Below are 23,934 nucleotides of genomic sequence, written 5' to 3'. Positions count from 1 at the left end.
CAGCTGTTCTCCCCAGTGCCCTGTTCCACTCAGAGTCCCTCAGGAGTGAGAGAGCTCCGCGGAGACACACGTGTTGCTCCGTGTTCCGTTCCTGCTCACTGTGTACATCCCGGCAAGGGCACCTCCAGGAGCAACCTTGATAATATTCAGAGCAGGGCACGAGAGGGACGTTTTAATCTTGGGCCAGGCGGGAGGCTTCGGTTCCAACCCTGATAGCAAAACGCACCAGAAAACAAGAAGCCAGGAGCCCCGTGGAGATAGGTGGGAGAAGGCGACTTGAGCCTCCGCCAAGATCTGTTTAAACTTGGACGGGGGAAACAGGAAGATGAAAGCCTCGGATAAACAATACAGGCGCTGCTCTTCAGCCTTTGTGCACGGCCGCCCTCCCCCCTCCCCCCCCCCAATTCCGAAGGAGGAAAAAAAAAAGTGTTGAGTGCCAGACTCCGCTCCCTCCCTCCTCCGCACGCCCAGCGCGGCTCATTCAGGGGGAACTGCGGCGGATCGGCTTTCAAAGCGCCGTGGCCAGCACAGGATCCCACTTGGCGGCTGGCCGCTTTCCACGCCGCACACACCCTTCCTCCCGCCCGCCTGCAAGCGCTCGCTCGCTCTCTCGCTGGGAATCAGCAGGCACGACCAGGAAGCCCTCCGACGGCGTCCAAGCGCCAAGTCCCTCGTGGCCCCGAGAGCCACCCGCTGGTGCGCAGAGCGCCCAGGAAAGTTACCGATCGGCCCTTCGGATGCATTGCTAGAGATGCGCGGGGGGGGGGGGGGGAGGGTCCTTACACGGCCACGAGGAAGCCCCCGGGATTCCTCCCTCCCCCCAGCCCACCCAAAGCGCGCAAGGGGCTGCTTCTCGGAGCACAACTCCCCTTGGGGCGCCGCAAGTTAGCTGCCCTCCCTCCGCCCGGGATCCCGCTCCGGCCGGGCCTCCCACTCGCCTCGTGCCCGTTGCTGCTGGGGATGGTTTCCGACTCGTTCACCAGCGACGACTTGATGTCGGCCAGGTCCCCTTCCTCCTCCGGGTGGCTGATCTCGGCGAAGATCTTCTCCTTCTGCGGGTCGCCTTCGTCCTTGAAAGGGATCATCTCGTCGGTGGCGCAGAGCTCCGGATCCCCCCCGCCGCCGCCGCCGCCGCCGGCCCCCGAGAGCTGAGGCATGGTCGCCGCGCGCTGGAGGCTGCTCCGCCCCGGCCAGCAAGAAGGAAGGGAGAACAGGCAGCAGGGACGTTAAGAAGCGGCTTTCCCCAGCGGCGCGCTTCGCTCCCGGCCCCCGCCCCCCCCGCACGCTCCCTCCCATCCATACGCAAACACCTGGGGGAGGGGAGCGGGGACGGAGCGGCCGCCTCAGTTTGGGCTGCTTTGAAAAAAAAAGGGGGGGAACACCCGCGCCGCCATCACCCCCTCCCCTCCCCTCCCCTCCGCCGCGGTCTATGTTGTGTCTGTAGCGCCGGAGGACAGGAAACTCTGGGCAAGTTTGTGACCCCCTCCCAAGTTGTGTCGGGTCTCTGCAGAGACACACAGAGAGAGAGGACCGGTGTCCCCCCCCCCCCCCGTCTCTCTCTCTCGGGAAAGTCCAGTCAATATCAGCGTCCGATTGCAAAGGGGAAGAACTTTGCCCCGGAGCCGCAGCGTCGCCCATCGCCTTGGAGAGACGAGTCACTGGGGGGGGGGGGAGTTCCTTTTTTCTCTCTCGCTCGGGAGATGGGAGGAGGATGCCGGAGCAGCCCCGCACGGGCCCGGGGTGGGGGTGGGGGTGGGGGTGGGGGTGGGGGTGGGGGTGGGGGTGGGGGGTGTCTCGGGCGTCAGAGGGCAGGCAAGGCGCAGCCACCCACCAGGGCTCTCCGCCTTTGTCCCTTGTCGGGAGTTGGCTCCCGGGCTGGCCTCTGCTCCTGTCGGGCGCCGGCTCTGGAGAATCCTTCAGGTGAGGACGAGGAAGGGGAAGAGAGAGGGAGAAGGGAAGTTCCTGAAAGGCAGCAGCGAGGTGACTTCCCCAACGCGACCCGCCAAGCCTCTGCGCAGCCGCCCCGCTCTGCTGCTGCTGCTGCTGCTGCTTCGCCTGTCAAGCGAGGCAGCCGCTCTTCGCGATCCAATTAGCGCGCCATCGCAATCCACAAAGCGGCGCGCGGTAGCGGCTCCGGCGGCTCCGGTTTGCGCGCCTTCCCGGGGGGCGCGGCTCCTCTGCCTCCTGCGCCGGGGCGTGCGGGCGGGCGACAGGGGCGAACCTCGGGCGCAGTCGGGCTGCGGGGAAGCGGCAAACCAGCCGAGCGCGCCTGTGCGTCGCTCTCCCGCTCCCCACGGCCGTCATGTAACTTTCACATCCCCTCCACCCACTCCTCCCCTCCTCCTCCTCCTCCTCCTCCTCCCCCTCGCGCTCTAGCTGGCTGGCTTGAAAGGGAGGGGGCGGGAGGAACGAAGATGAAAGAGAAGCCGCCGCTCTGAGTGACAGCGCATTGATAGACGCTCTGGAGAGGGGGAGAGAAAAGGAAATGTATCCGCGCCGACAAGGAGAAGGGGAGGAAAACAACCCAAACCCAGCTTAGGGAGCCAACGGCGCGGCGGCAGCGGCGCTCGCATCAAACGCACCGAAGACCTTGGCGCGAGAATCGCCCTCGGACCGGAGAGAAGTTAAAACAAGCCCCACCCCCACGACGAGTCCTGCCTAAGCGAAAGGGGTTATGTCAGAGGCAGCAAGTAGGCGAGACTGGGGGTTGGTGGGCGGGGGGGGGAAGGTGTAGTAATAAATAAATAATAAAATTGAGAGTCAGAAAATAGGTCAAAAATGTAATCCCCCCCCCCCGCCCTGCTCCAGGAAGACTCTTTTGGTGTACACTTGAATCCCTTTGATGATTGCCCCTCGCGTCCCTCCCTCACCACCGCCCAATTCTCCTGGCATCGTTTATTATTATTATATTTATTATATTTATCATTATTATTCTGGATGACTGAATGAAGGGTGGAGGAGAAGACGAGCGGGGGAATTGCCGTTGCAAGGGGTGGAGGTTTCTAATTCACTCTCGCCTTCCCCAAGGAGACCTCTCCAGAGAGGGCAAACAATCATAGTTATCTGAACATCTTCATACAAATCTGAAACAAGGATGTTTTTCTAGGGCTGCTTTGTTGAGACTTCCCCCTTTTCGGCGAGCGAATTACAGAGGAAAATTTGTTTTGTTGATCTGAAAAGAGGGATTGGAATATGTGTGGGGAGGGTGTGGGTTGTTTATACTCTTCCAGCTTGGGGGGGGGGGCTTTTCTTTAAATACAGGAAGGGACCAACATTGAAATCCTGGACGGAGCCATGTAGACTTCTGGTCAGGATACTGAAGATTTCTTACTTAGGAGGAGCAGAAAACTGAGAACGGGACTCCATCCTCCTCTGTAATTTAAGGTTGTAATCCTGATGGCCAAACCGAATTCAGAGGACGTTTCTCCCTGACAAACAGATATAGGATCGGGCTGCGCGAAGAAATTGTTCTTGGCCCCCTGCATTCAATACTTTGTTACCTACAAGGAGGAGAAAAAAAAGCATGTTCTATTGAGGGGGATGGGGTGGTAGGGCTAGTTTATGGGGGACGGGGGAAAATACTTATGATCTCTCACATTTACTCGGGAATAGGTCTCGCTGAGTCCACCAGGATGTGGTGCGATGTTAGGATTGTAGCCTCTATTTCGTGTGCATATATGAAGGGGGAAACCGGAGCCATTCAGTCCGGTGTGATACGGGGAATGGGCAGGATACTTGTGACAAGATGAAATTTGGATTGAAAAGCACCTGCGTCGTTCTCGCGATCATTTCCCTTCTCCAACTCAAAAATCCAGTTGAGGTGCAAAATCCACCTGAAAGGGAGAGGAGAAAATTGGGGGGGGGGGATGTCTGACAGCCTCCGATAGCACAAACTGCAGGCCGATCCGCTCTTCGTGTTTACTCGGAAGTAGATCTTCCTGAGATCTGTGAAGCGTATTCCCAAGTAAACGTTGCAGACTCGCCTGGAAATTTCCCCTTGGAATCCCTCGCTTCCCCAGGATGGGCTGCAAACGGGTTGAAAGGAGTAAGACTCCCACTCCAGTGTGTGCAGTCCTTTGGAGAGACTACTTGGGTTTGCCTGTGTGTGGAGGAGCCCTCGGTTTGCTCCTTGGAAAACACGGAGACGGCTAAAGGGCGATTTGTTAAGTTTTGATCTTGTTCCGCCTAATTCGAATCCTATTTTCCCCTTCATGTTAATTGTTTGGACTGCCATTCTCATTTGCAGAATCCCTCCCTTTGCCCTGGAGATTATTGTAGTTTAAACTACCTAATGGGAGCCACTTAAGTGGGGTGTGTGGTGGGGAGAATTAGCGCTTAAAGGGGAGGCTCCATTTGATGTTTTCTAGCGGAGATCTTCTGCCTTGGAAAACCGAGAGAGACTCTTTAGATAAGCTCAAGATTGTCTTTAACAGGCGCGTGTGATTTTGGACTCTTGCTGTTTACAGGGAGACCACGTTTACGCAAGGCAGAGAGAACAGTAGTTTGTAAAGGGGAGGGGGAACGCCTTGTGGGGGAGAAATATACGTCAGAAGATCTCTTTGTTGAAAATCGAACACCTACAGAAAGTATAATACCCTAGGAAAAGAAAGGCGCTGCAGAACTCTTTAGCTGTCGCAACGATTAGCATTTGGGTCTCCAATTAGCACGTGTCCAATCGATTGGAATTGCCATTAAGAATCGAGACGGGATGGCGAAATCCTTTCCAGTTCCAACGAGATTTGCGTCAATTTCGGGGGTGTTTACTGTTCCCGGGGCCCGGAGGAGGCGGGAGGGGGCGAGAGCGGCTTTCTCCAGGGAATGCTGTTCACACGAAGGTTTAGTATTAATCTGATCCCTCTAATAAAACAATTAGGGGAAGGATTTGTGCCTCTTTCTGAAGTTTGCCCTGAATGTATGTGGTTTCCCCCCTCCTCCTTCGCCTACCTACCCACAGCCTGATAAAAACGCTTTTCTCCTTCACCATAATGTCTTGCAATTTGCAACTGGCACGCTTCATTTTTTTTTTTAAGATAAAGAGGCATTGCGAAAGACAAGCCGAGTTGCAGACATGCCTTTCTCCGTGGACCTAGAAGGGCGACCATCCCAACAGCAGCACCGGTGTGTTACCCAATTAGTCTGCAGCCCAATAAACTGGGTGTTTAATTAAAGAGAAAAGAGCCGTACCCCTCCTAGTTTTGTTCCCCCCCCCCCTTTTTAATTGAAGCCAAAAAGGATCCCCTCGTCCCTTTCATGTGGGCTGGAGGTTTTCCCAAAACCTTAAAAAAAATTAAAAAGGAGATGGGGAGGGAGTCTTCTAAAGAGAGAAAGGGAGGGGGTGGTGGCTGGAGGCAAAGAGAAGTTTAAAGATTTATGACAAGCGGTTAAACTCAGCAAAACCTCATCTCCAACACCAGATTTGAGTGGAGACAACGCGAAGCTGCCGGGACTCTGGGTTCATAAGGTGGGATGAGCGAGTCTGTTTCCAAGCCTGGGCTCCCCATAGCATAGGAAGGGGAGCAGAAGGGAGGAGGCTTAGGTGGTGTTAGGAAACAGAGTGCGTTTCTTCGGGAATAAGCCCCACTGGGTTTTGCGGGATTTACTCCTGCACTTCATTTCGGAAGGAGGACTTGTTTATTTATAGCCCGCCTTTCTTGCTGACACTCAAGGCGGATCACAGAGTACAGAAAGAGGCACAAAAGAATGCAACTGACTTCGAATGGACAACGCAATAGGACTAGGAGCAATAAACACTCCCAGGGTGTTCTGGCTTGTAACACCCCAAAAGGAAGCTTTTACCCTTTCAATGGTCGTCCCAATTGAGTTCTGTCGGATCCCCCTCCTCCCAACGTTTCAGAGGGTAGGATTAAAGGATTCAAGATCGCCACTTCTACTGTGTCTAAGACAGGGAGCGTGGACTCTCGCCTTGCTTGGTCTTTAAGGGCCTAATAGACTCTGATCTAACTGCACTTCTCCGAAAGAAGAAGAGCTGGGTTTCTGTACCCCACTTTCCCCTACCCGATGGAATCCCAAAGCAGCTTACAAACACCTTGCCCTTCTTCCCCCCACAACAGACAGGTGAGGCTGAGAGAGCTCCGTGAGAACTGTCAAAAGAGAACTGGAGCTACGTCGAGGTCACCGACCTGGCTGCATGTGGAAGAGAGGAGAATCCAACCCGGTTCTCCGGATCAGAGCCGGCCGCTCTTAACCACTACACCGCGCTGGCTCTCGGGAGCGCGTCTGGGGCTTCGGTTTAAGGCGCCCTTGCGGGGACCCCGCGAGAAAGACGCCCGAACGAGGGACCTGCAGACAACCGAAGCGTGTTCTAGCGCGGTTTGTTTGCACATGAGCCGAGGACACGCAAGATCCGAGGAGCTAGCAGGTGGGGGAGGGGCGGGAACCGGGGCCTGAGTTTGGGGGTATGGGAGATCGGCCTCTGCCGGGCCGTGAAAGCCGGGCTGCTTGGCTGGGATGCAAAGAGCCCCGGGGTCACTCCTTCTTCGCACACGCCAACTAGGCAGGCGGACGAGCCCCGTTCTTGGCGCTTCCACTTCCCGTCACTCGGCTCGTCCTCAGCCGAAAGCGAAGGGAAGGCAGTCCCGGTTAAAGATGAATAACGGTGTCGGGCAGGGTGCTGGCTGGCCAGAGACGCTGAAGCAGGGCGAGATGTTCGAGAACATGCCAGTTTGGCCGCTTCAGATTGCGAAACTGGGCGGCAGCGGGGGGGGGGGGAGGAATGAGGGGGGGGCTGCTCCCTCTTCTGTTAACGAGGTGAGTCAAAGTGCGTAAAATGGACCCACGGGCCAGATTCGGTCTGGTGACCGGCCTGGTGCTCATTTAACGACCCTGCAGCCGAAGTGCCAGTCCGGGGAGTTCCTCTCGAGCCCCAGACAGACCTCAGGACGTGACTAAATCTGCTGGAAGGCAGACGAGGCAGCATCAACGAGGAAAAGCTGCGAAGAGTCCGACTTTTAGCAGGCAGATGGGAGGGGAAAAGGAACGGGCGATCTCTCTCGCTCTCTCTCCCGGTACTGCCCGGAAGCCGCGGGCAGTTGGTAGGGCCAGAACATTCTGTACATGCCCCGAAGCGGTCTCTTGGCGCCTAACCAGCACCGTGGTGGATTGACTACGCAGAGAAGGGCGGTGGAAAACCGGGGATCCCCGCAGGGCTGCGAGCGAGCGACCATCGGGGTGAGCTACCCTTCATTTCCATGGACGGTGCTGGCGGAGTTCCCGCGGACTAAGCCCGGCGATTTTGACGGCTTTCTACCGCAGGATCTCTGCAGAGGATTGGCCTGGGACTTTTTAGGAAGGGTGCCGAGGGCGCAGTCCGTCGTGTGCCGATTTAGGGGGGAGTTAAATCCAGCTGCGCTTCGGACTAAGTTACCCTGCAGACTTTAGCCTGCCTGGAGGCAGAGTTCTTAGTGAAAAACAAATGCGGGGCTGCAGGGGGCGGGGGAGACCAGAAGGGGGAATTAAGTTTCTGAAGCACAAAAACCACGGCCAGTGCGTCCGTCTTCTTCTTGCAGCTGTTACAAAAAAAAAAAAAGGAAATGTTTGTTTCTCTTCGAGTTGCGTGGAAAAGTGTACTTTACTTCAAGCGACCCAGAGCCTGGCGGGCGAGCGCAGAGGGCTTGCGTGAGAAAAGGCCGCTGCGCCGAGCTTGCCCTTATATAGGCAGAGGGTGGGGTTCTGGGGCGCGCAGGGGCGGAGCGGCGGTTGCCTTTGATGTCCCGCCGGCTGTCTCTTTCATCCTCCTTTTCTTCCCCTTTCGGGCCTCTTTGTATGACTAAATTTGGCAACATCATGGAGCCGGGCCAGGTTTTCCACGTGTGCTTCGAGCTCCCAGCTGAGCAGGCAAGGGTTCTCTTCCGGGTAAGGAGACAGAAAGGAAGATCAAAGAGTTTGGGGAGTTGGATCTGAAATGTGGAAGGGGGGGGGAGAAACTCCAAGCCTGGACTCTTTCCAGCCCCTGAACAGGCTGGCTGGAGGGAGCTTGGAGCACATGGTGCAAAAAAAATAAAAGCAATCGGCGGAAACGAGCGAGCTCCCCCCCCCCCTTTCCAGATTTCTGTTGGGCGTTTTGGGCCATTATTTTAGGAGAAGAAGAATGGCTTGTTCCGCAGTTCGCACTTCGTGTAGCTCAGTGTCTTCCTATGTCAATATTATTTCAGCGACAAACCTACTATGCCTTGCCCCTCTCTTTTTCTCTCTCCAGCTGAAACAATCAGAACAAAGGTGCCGACGCGAGGTTTTATGCCCCCTCCCCCCTTTCCCAGTGACTCACTGCAAAAACCTTATAACAGCTCTGCGCTGGAAGGGAAACTGCCTCCCGGATTAATCCCTAATTAGGGAGTCTCCTTTCAGATTCAGTAAGCTCTGGCAGATCTGTGGTGCTTGGGGGTGGGTGCTGGGGTGGGGGTTGAGGAGTCGGAGGAGACCATCTAGCAGCAAAGCTGTAAAAACGGGGGTGAGTGGGAGGAGGACAAGTATTTTTAGCAGCCATGCGTCCAGGGACATTTGCTGATGTTAACAGTCTTCAAACCCCAGGAAGCTATTTAGCTTCGACCTCTACTGTGCGGGGCATCTGTGGGGAGTATTAGAATAAAAAAGAAAATCCTCAGAAGGATGCCAAAAAGGGTTTTAAAATTGTCCCTGTGTCTTAATTCACCCGTGATTTCTAGTGACCTCAGCCCATTGCCTGGGCTTAAAAAAGGAAGAAAACAGCAACAAATGAATTGGACCATCAGAAATCTGCAATGGAAGAGAGTAAAAGTTGGATCTGCACCTATCAGTGATTGTAGCCATAAAATGATGTTCCTCAAATAAGCCCAACCAAGTCGATCAGAGCAGGATTCTCAGTTGTTGGCCTGCTTGGAAATTGTTTTATTTTTTTTTTGGGGGGGGAGTTAGTACCTGCTGGGGAAGGCACCTCAGTGGCGTATAATGCTATCAAGTCTACCCTCCAAGGCAGTTGTTTTGTCCAGGGAAAGAGTCGCCTGGAGATGAGCTGTAAAATTGGGGCATTCCCCAGGTCTCACCCGGGAACTGGCATTCCTAGAACCTGGATAGGACAGAACACCCAAACTCATAGTAAAGTGGCGTTTCTATGCATGCTTTCGGGGAGTAAGCCCTACTGCAGGGGTAGTCAAACTGCGGCCCTCCAGATGTCCATGGACTACAATTCCCAGGAGCCCCCTGCCAGCGAATGCTCCTGGGAATTGTAGTCTCAGGGGGCTCCTGGGAATTGTAGACCATGGACATCTGGAGGACCGCAGTTTGACTACCCCTGCCCTACTGGAATCAATGTCAGTCCTAGTTAGTATTTGGTGGGAGACCTCCAAGGAGTACCAGGGTTCTGATAGGAGGCAAGCAATGGCAAACCACCCCTGAATGCCTCTGGTCCTGAAAACACTTTGGGAACTCCATAAGCCTGCTATTAACTTGACAGCAAAAGCAAACCTGAAAAGACCCTGCCCTGGTCACCTCTTGGGTGCTAGCAGGGTGAGCCATGGTCAACATTTGGGTGGAAGACTACCAAGGAAGTCCAGCATCTCTACACAGGGGGGCGGGTGGGAATACGCATGTGCATCAAAATGCAGAGTTATCCCCCCAATGCATACCCCAATCTGAAATTAATGCAATCAGAAATGTAAGTTCTCTCTGCATAGTTCTTGACTATATAAGCTTTTGTTTGAATAAGAAATGATTTGTAAATGTAATTGCTGGAGAGACAAAGAATGAATATCACATTCGTTGAATTAATCCTCAAAATAACTTACAAGTGAATAGACTAATGTGAAATAAATAATACAGTGGTAATTGAGATGGGTAAAAATTAAGAGTAAGAAACATGAGCTGAATTTTAATGAAACTTTCAAGCTAGGCTGAAGTGTTCCTTTCCCGTGGGGCAATGGAGGCCCCAAAGTGGACCAGGCCTGCGACGGGGATGGGCCGGCACTGATGTCCTTTGGCAGTAGGGATTAGCCCCCGCTGCCATACAGGCACTGGCCTGGCCTTTTCCGTTTGTGCAGAATTGGTATCAGCCCCACCTACCTCACAGAGTGTCTGTTGAGGGGAGAGGAAGGGAAAGTGAATGTAAGACACTATGACACTTTTGAGTAGCAAGAAAGGGGTATAAAACCCAGCTCTTCTTTCTCTTCTAATGGGTGTTCTCATGTGGGGCTGTAGCTCAGTAGTTAACATACAGACCATTAATTAATTACATTTGTATACCGCCCTCCCCTGAGGCTCAGGGCGGTTCAGATAACAGTTTAACCAAGACAACGATCAAATAGGTCCATGGTTCAGTTTAGGTAAATGGATTTCTGAGTGGGATTTCAGAGGTCTGGCGGAAGAGCTCCCTTTTGCTGTCAGTTCTTTATTAAGGATATGCTGCTATGTTTTGGACCAGCTGTAGTTTCTAGATCAGGGTTTTAGGCAGGCCTGCCTAGAGCGACTTGCAGAAGTCCAGTCTAAAGGTGACCGTCACATGGATTACTGTGGCTAGGAGTTTTGGGACCAAGTAGGGTGCTAGTAGCTTGGCTTGACAAAGGTGGTAAAATTCTAGTTGTGCTACACTTGTGACCTGAGCTTCCATTGAGCGGGAAGCATCCAGGATCACACCCAGGTTCCTGGCAGAGTGAGCCACTGAAAGCTGCACACCATCCACACATGGTCCTGTCCTACCCAGCCACAGGACCTCCATCTTTGAAGGATTGAGTTTCAGACGACTCTGCTTCCAGGCAGCTGGCTAATGCCACACTCACTTTAGCCATCTCAGTTCCAATTTCCTGCTGCAAAGCTCCTCGGTGTACCAAGGAGCTCGCTTGAGATGTGGGTGTATTCAGTTGAGTGTGCCTAGAAGTACAGCCTGGTAAGGTCCCACTGAACAGAGTGGGATTGCCTCTGAGTGAACTTAAAAATGACTATGCTGCTTGTGTGATGAATGGAGCAACCCTAAAAAGGTCTTCTAAAAAGTAAATCCCATGTTAATCAATGGGGCTTAGTTACAAGAAGCTGCTTTTAGGATTGCCCTGTAAGTCTCCAATTCATCATTTTTCTAATCTTTCTGCCTTAGAGGCCTGATGTAAGGTAGAAATGCAACCATGAAAGAAAAAAAACAAACAGAACTTTGGCCTAGTTCACACAACTACTGGCATCTTGCTTGATGCTTATCTTAGCTTTCACTGATAATGTAAATTGTTCAACACAAGTTTGCTTACTCTAGTTAACCTGCATTAGGAAGTGGGAGTGACCTTTCACATTAGGAAGGAGGGTTGAGACAGGAAAATTTCAGCAAGAAGGAAGATTAGAGGTAAAGGTTAAAGGTCTTGGATATCGTCAAGATTATTTTAATATATATATTTTTTCAGTGCTATTTAAGAACATTTGTTGAGGTTACATGTTATAATAATCTCGAGAGTTATCAGAAACATAGATGTCATGGAAGAATAGTCACTTGTGATTTAAAATATAAGAGACAATCTTCCTACCCTCTCTCAATCCTTATTGGTGCTTTTGATTTGGACCTATATATAATGTGCAGTATGGGCTGATGAACTGGCCCACTAAGCAACATCAAAGGAATTCAGTACAAATAGAATTTTTGTTCCTGTAGAAAACATTTATCCTGTTGAGTCAGACCAGTTGTCCATCTAATCCAGCATCTTGTTTCACACAGTGGCCAACTCCCAGGGCATACATACTAAGGCCTTCTTCCGAAGCTGACTCCAAGAACTGATATTCAGAAGTTTACTGTCTCTGGATATGAAGGTGGGCTGCCAGCCCATGACTGGCAACCAGGGGAAAGAGGGATGGTGTGTGTGTGTGTGTCTATTGAAGTTCCTCTGATAACACAACATCACTTCTAGCAAATAACCCACAAAGTTGCTTCATCACATCAGCATGCCACAGTGCTCTAAGATTCCAGCCCTCCATAGAGTGTGGGAAAATGCCAACACAGTGTGACTGCCCTCCTAGTATTCCTTCACTGGCTGCATCCTGCTTCCTCTCCCTCCACATTCAACAAGGTAGGAGTCTCCCAGGATCTGATTTCTGGGTGGCCTCACTGCCTTTGAGTCTTCTGACCCACCGAGCACCTTCCTTCTCCACCTTGGCCAGCTTCACGGATTCTCCTTTCATCTCTTGTTTCATCTCCTCTCCTTCCTGCAGATGTTGCTGTCCTGTTTGTAGTCGTGATTTAGAAAAAATCCTTGCACCTAGCACTGATTGTCATTTGTTTTAATATTCCCTTGCCAAGAGCATTCCCAGGAGGGAAGCCTTGGCCTCTTGCTCAGTCTAGTGACCAAAAGTACCAACTGGTGCTTCTCAATGTGATGATAACACCTCTTCTCTTAAAAAAAAAGGCTACGGCTTCCTCATTCACTTCACACAGATCTCTGAGCTGTCACCAGATGGTAGCAGCTTTCCAGCATCATGGAGGTGGGCCAGATTTGAACCTGCGGCCTGAAGGTGACAGGCAGCACCCGAAGCATGGAAGCTGGCCTATGTGAAACTCTTTGATTTGACCTGAAATTGGTCTGAGCTCAGATAATGAGGAGGCTGTTTTAACACACAGGCTCATCAGCAGGGCAGGAAGAATGGCACCGACCCATCTGTGTCTTGAAGCTGGGAATAGGTGGTGGTATGGGAACTCACTTCCAATGGGGGATGTCTTAAGAAGTTTATTAAAGAGGCAAACAGGATTTGGGTCTGTGTTAAAAGAAGTATAGTGTCCAGATCACGTGAGGTGATGTTACCACTTTACTCCGCTCTGGTTAGACCTTGGAGTACTGTGTTCAGTTCTGGGCACCACAACTGATGAAATATGTGGAAAAATTGGAGCGTGTCCAGAGGAGGGCTACAAAGATGTTGAAGGGTTTGGAGACCAAGTCTTAGGAGGAAAGGTTGAGGGAGCTTGGTCTGTTTAGCCTGGAGAGAAGATGACTGAGAAGGGATCTGATAGCCATCTTCAAATACTTGAAGCGCTGTCATATAGAAGATGGAGGAGAATTGTTTTCTGTTGCCCCACAGGGTCAGACCAGAACCAATGGGTTGAAATTAATTCAAAAGAATTTTCAACTAAACATCCAGAAGAAGTTCCTGTCAATGGTTCCTCAGTGGAACAGGCTTCCTCAGGAGATGTTGGGTTCTCCTCCTTTGGAGGTTTTGAAGCAGAGGCTAGATAGTCACCTGAAAAAAGTGCTGATCTTATGAATTTAGGTAGATTATGAGTGGGTGGGCAGGAAGGGATGTGCCAGTGTTTGTCTCTTGTGGCCCTTACTTTTATACCCAGGGAATTGCTGATCACCACTGTGGGATGGTAGGTGAATTCCCTCCAGGTCAGACTGAATTCTGGAGATTTTTTGTGTGTCCCTTGGACATGAAATTGGGGACACTGTGGGTAGGCAGGCAGTTGTGAGTTCTTGCATTGTGCTTGGGTTTGGACAAGATGACCATGGAGGTCCCTTCCAATTCTATGATTCCAGAAACCAGGGCAAATGCTGAAGATTAATGGTGGTTCTTAATACACAAACACCTTAATTTTCCTTAGTTCTCTCTCCCTAGACATAGAGACTTGCTTTTCAGTGAGTGCATGGAGCTCAGATATTGACTCATGGGTGTGTGGGGAGGTGTCAGAGGCTGAATTTCTCCTCTGTCAAATGCGAATGCGGTGGTTAGTTGCAGAGGTTGCCATCTTCCCTGTCTTTGGAGGAGATCATGTTGTGCCTCGATGGCACGCTCCCACTTCTTCTGTGGTTTGCAGTTTCTTCTTGCTTTCATTCTAGCTTTGCCAAAGAAGCTTCGGCGAGTGTGAAGAACTCATGCTCCGCTCCTTCCTCTTGGAGATTCAGTCTTTAAGTGGTTGTGACTGAGAGGACACTGGGAGTCATCTTGCCCCAAAACTTGGGCCCTGTCCCTCTTCCAATGTGTTCAGTTCTGCCTCTCTGCTCCACACGATGAGAAAGAGCAGTAACAGGAGAGGAAGCAGCTGCCTTCTTAAAGGCATGAAAACTCAGGAATCTTGTGCTAGTTAAGTAAGACAGCAATGCAGCGTGGTGGAATCTGCATGCTTCCTCTGAATCTGTGACCTCTCATCACCTCCCCACTAGCGGCTTCCCCCTTGAGGTTCCTTGAACTTGTTTCCGATCTAGACTACTGCACATGGGCAAAATGCAGATCTGGTGTGCAAGAAAAATGTGCATACCAGAGTAAGCCACAATGGAGATGCGGATTTTCTTTGGGAGAAGAATTCATTCCTTTCGACATCCCAATTTCTTCAACCAAGGTCTCAAAGGAACTTAAATGACTAGGAAGTGATTGATGCGGCCTGGAAGCAGAAGCACAGGCTGTAGAATTGTGCAGTGAACAATATTGATTTCAGGTCTGCAGCATTGTTCAGATGGCTTCTTATCTCTGCAATCTCTGCAATCGCCAACAGCAACTGAAGGGCCCCTGTCCCCCCCCCCCCAGAACTCCACCAGAGTGCTCTGGACCTGTTTGTACTGTTGCACTGTAGCATTGTTTATACCAGTGGTCCCCAACCTTTCTGAGGTTGGGGACCGGCAGGGCATCGTGGCGCGGCCCGCGCGGGCCATGTCCACGCATCGGCCGCACCCGCGCATCGGCCGCACCCGCGCAACGGGCCGCACCCACACGGGCGCGGCCGGCCCTGCTTCCCTCTCCCCGCCCTCCCGCAGTAAGAAGCTTCCCGGGCCGCAAGCTTGCAGCCTGGGAAGTTTTTTACTGTGGGGGGGGGCGGGGAGAGGGAGCCGCAGCCCAGCGCCATGGCCTTCGCGGCCATGGCACCGGGCCGCGGCCCACAGGTTGGGGACCACTGGTTTATACTATTATATTGTTATACTGTTACAGCCATTAGTTATTAATATTATTGTATGGTTATTAATATAGATTGTTTCACGTCTTGTTCATATGTTCTATGTAAACCGCCCCGAGCCTCCGGGGAGGGCGGTATATAAATATAATAATAAATAAATAAAAATATCAGGTATTCTGTGTGAAGTCCAGTAGCGGTCCAGAGATGGACCACTTGATAGCGACTAGTACTGAGATGGCACCAGAGAGAAAACAACACAGAGCCAAACAAATCAAGGTGGCTGTCTATGGTTAATTTGGCCTTGTTTTGAATAGGCAAGGAGGTTGATGATATGATTAGACCAGAGTGAAGGGGACTGCTGCAGTTGCTAATGGTTTGAAGAAAGAAAACTCCCGCCCCATTAATAGAGACTTATTGTGTGGAAGTGGGCAGCTGAAGCTTTTCATGTCACAGGGGTAAATATAATCTGGGACATAATATACCATTAAGCCTCTATTGAAGAGACAGGACTCTTTTTTTCTTCTTCTCAAGGCTGTTGGTAATCCTACAGCCAACAGATTTGGGGTTCCATGAAAAGGTGACAAACTGTCAGTTCTTTATTAAGGATATGATCTAAGCAACACTAAGTACTTGTACTGACTTCAGTGACAGGGTCAAAAATCGAGCTCTACCTACACTGTTTTTCTTGCATGTGTTTGAGGCCAAGGAGTTCTAGATTTTCTGCTTCTGGTGTTAATAATGTCTTACATTTGCCCTGGAAAGCATTACTGCAGCAAGTTCACAGCATTAAAATGTAGGAAGCAAATGAGGATCTGAAATATTTAAGAAGTAGTTAGCTGATTTTATCCAGCACTCAAACGAGAATATTTCATTTCTATAAATGCTGGGTATATGTGAGCCTCACAAATTAGTAGAATCAGATGCTGCCGTTTAGTGATGGATGTATCTATAGCAGAGGTGGGCAAACTGTGGCCCTCCCGATGTCCATAGACTACAATTCCCATGATCATGTTTGCCCACCCCTGGTCTATAGAATCGGTGGTAAAGATAACCTAATCAGCATAGCTGTTTGGGCTTCATTTACATGTTCAGTTGCAGAGATTCTGGAAATGGGGATACAACTGTGATTCTGTCAGAGGAAGCTGATGAGAGCCCGTAGTGATTAGCAAACTGAGTTCAGTTGTTCAGTTCAGTTGCAGAGATTCTGGAAATGGGGATACAACTGTGATTCTGTCAGAGGAAGCTGATGAGAGCCCGTAGTGATTAGCAAACTGAGTTGGATCTTTCCTAATCACCAGTGGTACTCACTGGGTGAGTCATCCTATTAGCAGTCAGACTCCTCCTCTCATTGAGGGGCACTGTATAGTTAGAAAGACATACACTCCCTTCCTTTAATATCAAATGAAATATAAATCGCACTACATTGCCTGGCTGAAAATGACTCTAAAATAGATGGCAGCTAGATCCTAAGTGCAGACACACTGTTTGTCCCACAGATGTGGATGCTAGTCTTCCAGAACAGGCCTGAACATATGGCTTAGGGCATGCCAGAAGGAACTGCTGACTCACTGGCAACATCCTCCACTCAGGGAGATGCATAATTTAGGACAATGGGTTTCACAGGAATTTGGGACTAGTTCATCAATTTCCCAATCTCACTTCCCTGGCATCTGCTCACCTTAATTTAGCAATACTTAACACCTTTCTCAAACTTAATAACTTTCCCATCTGATCTGAGGATCATCAAGAGCTGTTTAATGCAATTTGTTCACCTCAGGTAAATCAATCACAGCCATTGTTTATCTCCTGGGAACTATCTATGTTTTCCCCAGATCATTGTTTAAACTCTGGAGATCCCATCAAATCATTATTGTTTGGGGGGCAAAGATATCAGCATTGTCCTGAGGAACATTTGCTTATATCAACCACCAGTGATGTGTGGGGGTGTTCTTAGATCCAGACATACACTGAACTTGTGTGTAGGTCCCTCTTCTTCCATTCAAATTCAAATCCTTTAACTATAACACAGTTAAAATTAGTATATGTAAGCATAAAAATACGAAGTAAATAGAAAGAACCCAAAAGGAATTAAAAGTTTACAACACATTGCCCTTAACAGCAGTCCTGATGCAATTTGATGCAAAAATTTGGCCACATTTCTATGTTGAGATTATCTAAATGAAAGGACACCTTAAGAATGTCAGCTTCTCCTTGAATAAAATGCTAGTTGTTTTGCTGCTGAACATGAACTTCTCCACATTGTGACTGGTAATGTTGCCTTACCCCAAAATACTGTCTCCCTCCCTTATTTTCTTAGTCTTGTGTGTATGTTTCAGTATAGTTTTTGTGTGTTTGCTGTCCCTCTTTAATTTGCCTTAATAAAAAACCTTTAGAGTTTAATATCTGACTGGTTTATATTGAGTTTCTCTAAGGGAACAATCCCTGTAAACATTGGTGGAGATCTCGAGTTACCCCTTCTCACTACATCCCCATTAATAGCTAACTTCCCCCAATTAATTAGGAAACAATCCTGTCCCTCAGCTGAACCTACCTCCTAAGGCTATTTTGTAAAAGTTAAATAAAGTAAAGCAGAACCATATGCATGCTGCTTAGGAGCTCCTTGGAAGAACGGTGGGATGAAAATGGATAGACCATAAAATAGCTATTGGAGGAATACAATAAAAATATAACAAGTTGGAACATGCAAGGACTTGAGAGAGGCATCTTATTTTCCCTTCTACTATTTCCTCTTCCCCTTTCCTGAAAGTCCTCATAGCTTCTTTTTTCCTCCTTCAGTCTTCTTCTAGAGCCAGTTTGGTGTAGTGGTTAGGAGTGCGGACTTCTAATCTGGCAAGCCGGGTTCGATTCTGCGCTCCCCCACATGCAGCCAGCTGGGTGACCTTGGGCTCTCCATGGCACTGTTCTGACTGGGCAGTGATATCAGGGCTCTCTCAGCCTCACCCACCCCACAGGGTGTCTGTTGTGGGGAGAGGAATGGGAAGGCGACTGTAAGCCGCTTTGAGCCTCCTTCGGGTAGGGAAAAGCGGCATATAAGAACCAACTCTTCTTCTTCTTCTTCTTCTTGGGTTGTTAACATCCAGGTGAGAGTTGGAGATCTGGAATCACAATGGAGCTACCAGCTACAGAAGTCAGCTCCCTCTTAAGTTGCCATGGTTGAAAGTAGAGTTCCTGGAAATTTGGGGATTAAGCCCCAAGGCAAAGTTGGGGAGGGAAGCAACCTCAGCAAGGTATAATGCCATAGAATTCATTCTCCAGTTCAGCTGTTTTATCCAGAGAAACTGATCTATGTCATCTGAGGAGCAGTTGTAATTCTGGGCTATCTCCAGCCCCCACTTGGAGATTGATAACCTTAGTTACCCTGGAATAAATGGCTTCTAAATTTATTTAGTGCATTTTGGGGCCTGAAAAAAGTCAGAATCAGTCTAGTTTTAGGAAGCCCTATCAAGATAAAGGGTCTGTAGACCATCACGCTAGAACACTAACTATTGCTACTCTGGTAGTTTAAGTTACATCTTAATTACTAGACCCTCCACTGGGAGCTATGAATAGTTAATTCATTCATTCATCTTGCATGTCAGTGCAGTTTGAGGTCACTGAAGCCTGCAACAATGTTATTGTTACTACCAAAATTTGATTGAGCTTTTAGCATAAGTGTTTCAGAGTTAGTCATCTGAATCCCAGGCATTTCCCCCCACCTCCCACTCAGTGTCAAACAGAATATCAGTCGGTGATAGGACAAGCAAGCCTGGGCTGGAAGAGAAACTTCCAGCAATGGGTCGGTATATAGTCTGTCAAGACTGTCAGATTTTGGGGTGAGCATGATGCATGCACTACCAAGGATTATGTTACACTCGGGAACAGTTCCTTCCCAAATTGCAGGGGCTCACAGTGCTGGTCATTTGAACAGGAATTCTTTTTGTTCAGGCAACAAATGGGCAGCCTCCAAAGGGTAAAACTCAGCAGTTACTAGAAAATGAAAATAAGCTGAAAGAACCGTGGAAGCCAGAATGCACATTCCATAATGGCCCAGTTGCTTAACCCTTTCTTAACTTTTTACTATACATTCAATACTGGAGCAGTGATATTCTACTTGGTTGCTCAGCTCCCTTATGTGGCTGTTCTTTGACATGTCCCCTTATCCTCCCCCGCAGAACTCTCCGCTCTGCAGGTGCTAACCTGCTCATGGTCCTTGGTCCCAGGGAAGCATGGCTGGCCTCAACTCGGGCCAGGGTTTTCTCAGTCCTGGACCCAACCTGGTGGAATGAGCTCCCAGAAGAGCTGAGTGCCCTAATGGAGCTGTCTGAGTTCCGCAGGGCTTGTAAAACGGAGCTCTTCCGGCAGGTCTTTGGTTGAGGTCAGGGTCAGGAACAACTGAGGCCCCTCCTCCAGACAATGCTTTAACACCATGCAACCCCACCCCCCTGTGGTGATTGGCTGAGGATGGGGGAAGGTAGATGGGGATTATGCCACCTTCTTAGATCTGTTTTTAAAGGGTAGTTGATCGGTTTTACTGGGATTTTATCTGCTTTTATGTAACCTGCCACAAGTCTACAGAAAGTGGCAGGATAAAAATCAATCAAACAAACAAACAAATAAATATCCCCTGTGGCAAACGGTGCCTGTCCCGTGTTTCAAGAAAGTGAGCAAGGGCCATGCCCCACAGGGCTTCTGTCTTGCAAGTGGGCTCTATCCTGAAACAGTTGCCCCTGGAGGAAAAGGGAACCTAGGAATGTCCCTGAGGTACAGGCCTCATGCCAGGGATGGAAAGAAACGTGGCTGTTTGGGTTGAGAGTAATTAGAAGAGAAATGTAATTATGGCTTCAGATCCGGACTTTGGGGTGAGTGTGTGGAATGTTTACCTTGTTTTTCCTATTTCCAGGTACAGCCTTATCCTGTCAGGATTCCAATCTGTGTTGCTTCAGAATTAGAGACCATTGTTTTCAATGGGAAATGCCTATTGACTTTCATAGGCTCCAATGAAATGTATTATAGTGCACAAAAGTTCCAACGACCTTGTGGAATGGATTCCAAGAAACCTGTCTTTGGTCTGGCATGGCAGCCTCCGTGGAATGATGCCCCCCTGAGAGTAGAATGATAGTCCCAGCAGCTAGATAAAATACTGTGGAGACTGTCATTCCAATCCCAGAGTGGAGTGATGGTCCCTTGGGCTGTCATTTCAGTTTTGGACTACCGATTCCAGTTCCAGGGATCATCATCCCAGACTGGCAACTGTCATTCCAAGGCCAGGGCAGGTGTCTCTAAATCTGTGTGGCATTTTTGATGCACCCTTTGTGTACTGTAATGTTTTTCAATAGAGCCCATGCAAGTTAATTGATATTCCTGGCTCCTATTATATTCAATGGTCTTTTGAGCTCTATATTTATATAGCCATAGAAGAACAAAAGGGTTCTGCCCCAGCAAAGGAGGGAGGGACAGATAACTGCATCTTTTTGTAGCTTGTCTCCAAAGGAGATTGGCAGGAAGCTCTCTGTGTTCCTCCTCTACAAGGATCTGATTGGAAGGGTAAATGCTGTTGCTTAAGGAATCAAGGAAGGACGCAAACATATGCCTCTTGCTAGCACTGCAGTACCCAAAGTTGAAGCAACAGAGATTCTTCAGGAACATTAGTTTTGTTTCACTAAGAATCCTGGATCTCTAATACTGTTCTGGAACCTCATGGTAATGATCCAAAATAGCAATTTCTGTACATATCTTCAACTCGGGTATTTTGTTATGTACACTTTTGCAAGTGTGACTCTCTGTGGGAGATTACCACTGTGGTGGTAGAAAGTGCCCTTCAAATCACAATTGACTTATGGCAACCCAGTAGGGTTTTCAGGGTCAGAGATGAACAGAGGTGGATCACCATTGCCAGCCTCTGGAGCACCACTGTACTAGCAATGTAACATTGTAATTTAAAAGGCCTCTTCAGAATTTGTATTGTATAAATTGGAGATGGTATTCAGTTTATTGGTTCTCACACTATATTCATTTGAAAAACCCCAATGACACCTATCATGACATGGCTGATCATGTTGTATCAACCAAGATCCACAATCGTCTTTTGAAATGTCGGGTCAGATGCCCCTGAGCTGAGAACCTCAGAAGCGTCCATCCTTCCTTTTTTGCCTTGACTTATGACATTCAAACTATTCTTCTACCTGTGTGCTCAGTTTATTTAGCTAATGGTCTAATAGCTATTAATAGACCCTTCAATGAATTTGGTCCATCTGTTCTGTTAAATCCATCTGTATTTTTGGGTAGTGTTAGTTATGATGCTATGATGTTATGGTTCTTATGGTGTTTTTATGCTATATTTTATTGTAAACCACCACAAGCCGGCTGTGCCGGGAGTGGTGGTATAGAAATATAATAAACAAACAAACACCTGACTTCCATGATGCCCTTCCATGAAGCCGGTCAGATTCCTTTGACTATTTCCCATGCAGTCCCATGCAATTGATAAATAAATGTATGCTAAGCAACAGGCTAAACATTCCTATAAGTAAAACTGATGAGATCTTAAGTGAGTTATTATATTTTACCCAGGCTTTCATCCTTCTAGCTTTAGGACTCTTTTACAAATATTGTTTTAGACAGATCAATGTTTGTATTATGTTATTTTTATAGCTTGCCTTGATTTTATGGTCTTGAGTTGTTTTTATTGCCTTGTTTTGTTTTACTGTTTTAGTGCCAAACTGAGCTGGTCTCTGGAGAGGCACTATATACCTTTTTAAAATAAGTAAATGTAATTGTGGCTTTAAGGCAAACTGAGCATTCAGTTATAACAGCTGCAAATGCAATGGGATTCTAATGACAGACTGATAGCTGAGCCAGAGTGCCAGAACCAACTTATTCATTTGCTTTCTGCATTGTGATAAAATTCTTGTCATTCAGCTCCTCAGGAAAAAATTAATTCTACTGGTGGCAAGCGAGCAAGCAGCAACAGAGCAGGAAGATCTCGGCAGCCTCAACATGAAATGGTAGCTGAAACCAGTCATAGCTGACCTTGCTGCAAGCCAATCAGAGTGGAAGATGTTGCTTGGTTTGCCTTGTGATCTGCACAAGAATTCCGCTCGCTTATTTATTTTTGTATTTTTAGCCGCCCTTCCGCAAAGATGCAGGATGGGTTTACAGGGTCAGCAGATAATAATATACAATCCAGATAATATAAAATTTGAAATTGAATATTACAGTTATAATTTACATTAAATATATTAAAATATTTTTCCTAAAAGTGCCAAGAAATGAACATTCAAAAAAAACAATGTTATTTGCCCCTAACTAATGCCACAGTTTGTCCAGAGACAAAGGAGGAGGCAGTATATACATGACAACTCCTAAATAGGATTGACTTGATGGAATAGGCATGACATAGGCAGGGAGGCCAGCTGAAATTATGATGTATCCTAGGCCTCAGCCATTGGCCTAGTGGACTAGCTCTGTGGAACTGCTTAAGGTCCACAAGGCCTTGATCTTCCCAGGCAGAGCATTCAACCAGGGCAGAGGCTGCACTTACTTTGTTTATTCCATTGTCAATTCTGTTGAATTCAGATCGATTTGAACTCGGGTCTTCCTCCCCCCCCATTGAAACAGAAAAGTGTTCTGCACATGGTTAGGGTAGTTCAGAAGGGTGGGGGAGCCAAGCCTCTTTCTTTCTTTTCTTGAAGGGGGAGGGAGAGGAGCCAAGCAGGGAGCCTCTTTCTTTTCTTTGGGGGGGGGGGGAGGATCGAAGAAGGCAGAGGTGGGAAAAGAAAATCCAAGACCGACAGAAGTTGAGAGAAATTAGGGGCTTCTCCTTTAAGGCAAGCTTGTCACATGAGCGGTTTTGGCCAATCAGGAGTTCTCTACCACAGAGCAAAGCCCTGATTCAAAACAGCCTACTTTCTCAATTCGATTCTTAAAATATCGAGGGTTAAAAGCACTCTAAGATATCGCAGAATAAAGGTAGGGTCACTCTGGATCAATCCTTGTTGCAGAAGGAAAATTTAAATCACCCAAAATCAAAATGGAAATCGCATTCTGTATAGACGGCAGGGACTGAATCGACCTGGGATTTGAATAAAAGCTCCATGCAGTTTACACCCAAGTTAGGGCCAGGATCAAAAAGGCCCTGGCTCAAATTGAGACCAGTTTAATTTCTTTGGGGCTGGGTCTTGAGCAGATTTTGATTGAACTTGATTTGGTCTTTTACACTTTTCTGACTATGTTCTGTTGTTAGCTGAACCTTGACATGAGAACTAGAACGTCTTATGGACCTGTCTGCTATGCAAGAGATAGTCAATGAAATGCAGATTGTGACAACTATAAAAATGACCCACCGTTCAAAATCTAGAAATATTTTTGGCCTTGAGTGTTGCTAAAGAAAGCAATACATTGCTCTCTTGAATTCAGACTGTAACCATAAAAAAAAATGTGGCTTTGGAAAGACTTTAAAATTATTTTTTTACCTGTGGCAAGTCCCCCCTTGCCTAATCTTTATGATATACAAATGTGAGATTGTTAATTCAGTTTATGAACCCTGGAGCCTGAGCTGTTATCTATTATATAAATGCAAAGATGTTCTTTGATGTGCAACTCTTGGTGACTTGGGAGGATAAATATGGAATACTCTGTAGACATTTATAAAAAGAAATTCACACATTACAAGCCTACTAGGATTTCCTTGTTTAAAATAAATGCTGCATGCTGACTTTGGCTTACATGGTGGACACACAGTGCATTTGAATAAGAAAACATTTTGGGAAACTGATACGTCTCTGAAAAACATTCTACTGGGTCCTCTCGCAGATATATGGTGAATATTAATGAGGGGCATTTTTACACTGGTCACTTTTTAAGGTTATAAAAACCTGTGAGCAGAAGATCTGACAGTGATTAGTCTCCCACCTGCTCCACTGGTGTCCAGTTTAGCAAAGGGAGGACAACAATGTTAAGGCCAGTAGCTAAGACAAACTCCAGGTGGGGTCTGTAGTTCTCCTGGAATTACTGCTGATTTCCAGACTACAGAAATCTGTTCTTCTGGAGAAAGTGGCAGCTTCGAAGGGCAGGATTGATGGCATCACATCCCTGCAGAG

The 23,934-nt window shown here is 48.3% G+C and overlaps 2 protein-coding genes across 8 annotated transcripts in view; one reads left to right on the top strand and one right to left on the bottom strand.

Moving 5' to 3' along the window:
* The window catches only part of LEF1 (lymphoid enhancer binding factor 1), a 106,036-nt gene extending 103,722 nt beyond the window's left edge, over nt 1-2,314 (bottom strand). For 5 of the 7 annotated variants that reach the window (XR_013224881.1, XR_013224880.1, XM_077300643.1 and 2 more), the window contains exons 1-2: nt 1,832-2,314; nt 939-1,176 (exon numbers count right to left, since the gene is read on the bottom strand). Coding sequence is in view for 4 of the 7 variants with exons in the window: in XM_077300643.1 (XP_077156758.1) it covers nt 939-1,157 (219 nt within the window). In the remaining 3 variants the exon portion in view is untranslated. Of the gene's footprint in view, nt 1-226; nt 292-938; nt 1,177-1,831 lie in introns of those variants that run through there. The other 2 variants (XM_077300645.1, XM_077300647.1) reach the window with 2 other exon arrangements.
* Nucleotides 1-23,934, top strand: part of RPL34 (ribosomal protein L34) — a 305,621-nt gene that overhangs the window by 122,412 nt on the left and 159,275 nt on the right. The gene's annotated exons all lie outside the window — the stretch shown is intronic.

This window comes from Paroedura picta, chromosome 10 (genome assembly GCF_049243985.1).
Source record: "Paroedura picta isolate Pp20150507F chromosome 10, Ppicta_v3.0, whole genome shotgun sequence".
Lineage (NCBI taxonomy): Eukaryota > Metazoa > Chordata > Lepidosauria > Squamata > Gekkonidae > Paroedura > Paroedura picta.
This window is presented reverse-complemented; position numbering and strand designations above follow the sequence as displayed.